The sequence below is a fragment of the Paracoccidioides lutzii genome (assembly GCF_000150705.2).
Source record: "Paracoccidioides lutzii Pb01 unplaced genomic scaffold supercont2.22, whole genome shotgun sequence".
NCBI lineage: Eukaryota > Fungi > Ascomycota > Eurotiomycetes > Onygenales > Ajellomycetaceae > Paracoccidioides > Paracoccidioides lutzii.
The window spans coordinates 62,055-67,088 of record NW_015440968.1 but is presented as its reverse complement, the minus strand read 5'-3'; the positions used below and the strand labels follow the sequence as shown (position 1 = coordinate 67,088).

The 5,034-nt window shown below is 38.1% G+C and overlaps 1 protein-coding gene across 1 annotated transcript; it reads right to left on the bottom strand.

Moving 5' to 3' along the window:
• Nucleotides 1–3,144: 3,144 nt before the first annotated feature.
• On the bottom strand, nt 3,145–4,726 carry PAAG_07100 (hypothetical protein; the record flags this gene model as incomplete). The annotated part of the gene is made up of 2 exons (XM_002790818.1): nt 3,145–3,577; nt 3,720–4,726. 2 exons carry the CDS (start codon nt 4,724–4,726, stop codon nt 3,145–3,147), a joined length of 1,440 nt encoding a protein of 479 aa, XP_002790864.1.
• Between the last annotated feature and the right edge of the window lie 308 nt (nt 4,727–5,034).

Genomic DNA, 5,034 nt, shown 5'->3' with positions numbered 1-5,034 from the left:
ATGTGGGGCGCTATCACGTGGTCACGTGATGGATATAAACCTAGGCCCCCCCGGCGCTGAGCCTAACAATACCAGCAGAATTGATACATCTTTCCTTTGAGAATAATCATTGTATGCAAGACTCAGTCAGTTACATTGACTTCAGCAATAACAGTCACTCATTCTCAATCTTCAGACTGTACAAGCTTGGAATTCTCAGCTCTTTCAGATTTAGTCATTATTCTGACAGTTTTAATTACACTCATCTAAAACTTAGTCTTATCAAAGTTATAGGTATCATTTTTCAGAATCTCATACTTTGCAATAGTGTTTTATATGAGTCTAAATCACTTACAGATAATCTCAGAATTCTCAAATAAGACTCACTGATAATCATACTTGTGTGAGAACTTGAATTTCAACTTATTATGATGTTTGATAAAGTTTCATATTTAGTATTCACTCACTGTGAGTGAGAGATTGAATTCTTAGCTGACAAGAAGAAGATTGATCATTTCTCATACAGCTGCAATCTGAAAAGACTGATCTTGTTCATTCATGATCAGAATTTATTGAACAAAAGATTCTTTCTTTATAAGACTAACTTTTCAGTTCTTTAAAAAAGTATTAACATATACTATATGATCATATACTCAATTATCTAGAGTGAAATGTGAAACATCATACAGCTTTGCTGCAGCTCATGCACTTGAAATTTAATCATTTTTAAATATTTGAATGACTAAAAGAAGTTTTATTTCCTAAGTAAAGGTTTTATTTCTTTATGTGATTGATATTTTTGATGATGAAAATGTTGTTTTGAGATAAGATGAAAAGTGACTGACTTGCTTATGTGACTGACTTACTTATCAATTATGTTTAACTAATAGTTAACTAATATAATCAGACATTTGTTCATATGAGATATTTGTTTATATACTTCTCCGCTATATAATGTATCTATCAATTTAACTGTTAAAATATCAACAACAAAAAACAATCAAGCTTTTTATCAAGAAGAAAGAATTCAATTAGTCATTCAAACATTGAAGATATATTAAATTTCAAGTATCTGAGCTGCTGTATATGTATATCAGATCTTTCATATTAACTTAGTTGAGTGATTACACAACTATACAATATCAAAAGATTCCCAGCTTAAAAATTGAAAACTCAGTTTTACAGAGAAATCAATTCTTCTTCAGTGAATAATATTCATGAATAAATGAGATCAGTCTCTTTGAGTAAGCATCATATGAGAAATAGTTAATTTTCTTTTTGCAAGCTGAGACAACTCTATTATTTCATCAGTTGTTAATACAAAATAAGTTAATTAATTTATTAATTATCACTCTGAAATAAAAACTCAATTCTTTTGATCTTATAATTATCAATAAGTTTTATGTGAAGATTCTAAAATTATTTAAAAATGATTTAAGCTTGTATGAAATATTATTCAAAAGTATAAAATTGCACAAAAGAATATATACAACTTTGATGAGACTGAGTTTCAGATGAGAATTATTGAAATAGTCAAGATGATTATTGAATTAGAGAAGACTCTCTATTCAAAGCTTGTACAGTCTGAAAATACTGAATAAGTCATTATTATTGAGAGAGTTAATGCAACTGACTGAGCATTATTATCAATGATTATTTTCAAGAGAAAGCTACATCAAGTCTTCTGATATGAGAATGAACTACTGTATAACTAACAGATTGAAATCAGTAAAAATAAATAAATAATTGACAAGTTGAGATTAATTTGACTTAAAAATATATTTGATAAACATACACAATTTTATATGATTGATCAATATCAACTCTTGATTTTGAATGAACATAATAGTTATAATGATTCTAAGTTTGATCAGTTTTGCATTTAGAACTCAATCATTTATTTCTATTTATATGTCAGTTCATTTTTCTCATCTCTTGTAGTCTTTAAATGTTGTTTGTTTTTTCTCATTAAAACAAATATATAGAAAAGAAAATGAGAAAAAAATGAGACTTGACATCAATCACATTGATAAAGATGAGTTTTTAATTATTTATTCTTTAGTTTATATAACAATTCTAAGTGAAAAGAATATTTAAAGTGAATTTATAGCTACAGAACTAATTCTATATGATTCAGAGTAAGTTCTTTCTCAGCTCAATACATAGATATATACATCAATTTCTCTCAGAATCTCACATAGCTTTCAATTCTTCTGGGTGATAGTCACATCTCATAATATACAACAACTGAAGCTTCAGAGCAAGAAAGTTAAGAAATACTTTAAGTGCTGTACACTCAGTCCAATCAATTGAGTTCTAGATCAGCTGATCAAGGAATGTCAGATGATCATGCACAGTGCTGCCATTCTGATGACAGAAAACAAGGCATTAAAGACTGCAAATGCCAAACAAAAGAGAAAATGTGAGAGGCATTGTACATTAATAAGCCAGGGAGAGGAATTGACTGTTCAAGAAGGAATGGACTGTATACAAAAATGCAATGAAGTGGAAAGAGAGGTGGTAGAGCAGTCTGATGAGCAGTCACAAAAGTGAGCAGCATCACAGTGCAGTGAATGTGGCATTGTAGGACATACTATTCATACATGCTCCAAGCATATGAGAAATAATTCTTAATGTAATTAGTCAGTTTTGCTATCTAGTTGGGTGATATTCAAATGCAAAGATGTTGGATGGTGGGGAGGTGTATGAACAGGTGTCCCATACGAACAGGTGTCCGATTACGTTAGTTAACCAGTTAATAAGATTACTACTATGGAATAAGCACCGAGTAAATAACTGAATAAAAGTCCACAGGTGCCCCATAGTTGTATTCAATGATGGAGTTGAAATCATAGAATAGTGAATCTGTATCTACATTTCCCTTCACTTGTTTTCTCTATCTATCAAATCTGAGACTGCCTCTCCTCTCACCATTATCCTGAAAGGATCAAAACAGAAGAACCAATAGACAAAAAAAAAATGGTATCACATCTGCAATGACCAGCATCTAAGAATACAACATCTGTCTCTCGATCCGTCTATATCCTCCCGTCTATCCTGTCGACAGCGACAGTACGAGGAACGAACTAAAAAATCAATAGAGAATTCCAACAACCCCCCTCTGTGAAATCATCTTAAAAACAGATCATCAAAATCTCCCAAAAATCAAACCGACACCGCAGGTGTAGCCAGAGTTGTAGCCCGTACCCCTCCACCACTCCGCCGCCCCATCAACTCCTCCCCCTGCACCGCGGAACCAATATCCCTCGCCGCCTTCTGGTTCAACCAGCTCAAATACGCTTGCCAACCAACCGCAATGCTCCCCGCAAAAATACTCCGAAACTGTGGATCAACATACATGAACGTAAACGCCGTGATGGCGGGCCAGAGCTTAGCGCTATTCATGACGCTGATGGGGAGTGCGAGTTTGAGACGCTCCCATGTATCTTGGAGGGATGTGCCGGCGAGCAAGGATTGCATGGAGAAGAAGTATGTGTTGAAGATTGGGGTGAAGATGGCTTGGTTGATGGATACCTTTGTGAGGATTGACAGGAGTTTGGAGCGGGCGTAGTTGAAGTTGTTGTGGAGGAACATGAACCTGTAGGGGTTAGGTAGTTAGGTGGTAAATATATGAAGGTAAAACAAGAGGATAAAGCATCCGGGTTAGAGAGATGGATTCGGGGGGGAGGGAAAAAATGAAAACAAAAATCGAGAGAGAAAAGTAAAATAGCAAAACTCACCATCGATAACTCGGCACAGCAGCCACAGCACCAACCGTCAAATGTCTCACCGTCCTCAACGGATCATATCCATACCGCGCCATTAACCCCTCTCCCACCGCAGCTCCATCTCTATCTCCAGCTCCATCCCTTCCTATCACCCCATGCTTCTCCTTCTCCTTCTCCTTCCCTGCATCCTCGACAAGAAACTGCGCGCTCAAATCCCCACACAGGTATATAAACAACGTACACCACAGCTGCGTCCAATAAGGTCTGCGACTCTGCATGCGGCTGTAGAAATCCGCCGCGCGTCCTATGGAGGTTGATTTTATGATTTGGCGGAGAGTTCTGGGAGGTGATGGTGGTTGTGACGGTGTTGATGGTGTAGTGATGGTAGCGATAGTAGTGGTATTGGTATTATCTGTAGTTGTCGTGCTAGGGGTGGGTGTTGGAAAGGTAATGGCGGGTATCGATGCGCCAGCAGATATCTGAGCGGATGTTGGGTTGATGGTGGTTTGCTCTACAGGTCGTAGGTCTTGTATCTGTTCTTGATCTGATTCCTGATCTCTTTCTTGTTTCCTCCACTGCGGTGGAGGAGGTGAAGGGGAAGAGGCCTTATCGCTACAATTGATCATACCATCATTACTCGAAGGCCCCGACGAATTCCCATGCGCAGGTTTGCATGTCCTCTCTATTCTTCTCGACGACACTGACGAAGGCCCTGTCGCAGATGAGGGCGATAACGGAGACGGAGACGGAGGTGTTCGCGAAATCTGCCCGAGAAGCGAAGAATCAGGAGGCCGCGCGGATGAGGACGTCGAAGTTGAATGGAACTCTCTTTTTATTTCCCTCCTCCTCTGCCTCTCCCTCCCACTCCCCTTCCCCTTCCCCACACCCACTCTACAAATGCGATGGATATCCTGACAAGACAAATAATACCGCGGACCCCTTGTTGTCTGGCGCGATGTCGTCGTTCTCGCAGCTGCGATAACAGTGCACGGGCCTCCCGCCCCAATGGAGATGCGCATCTTCGCACCCCCAAGTCGTTTCCTTGTTTCGTAGACAGATAAAAATTTTCCCTCCGAACTTTTAATGAACCTTCCCTCCCTCTTTGTCTTCTAAATTTGCGCATCAAACCCAAACAATCCCCCAATCTCCTCCACTCGGATTTGGTTCGGGGTCTGGTTGATTCCTGGTTATTCTCGTGATGTATTCATTCCCAGCGATGTGTATCATGTGTATCATTAGGATTAATCTATATCGGTAGTTTAAAAGAAAAGAAAAGAAAAGAAAGAGAAAAAGAAGAAAAAAGGGGGGGGGGGGGGGGGGGGAAAAA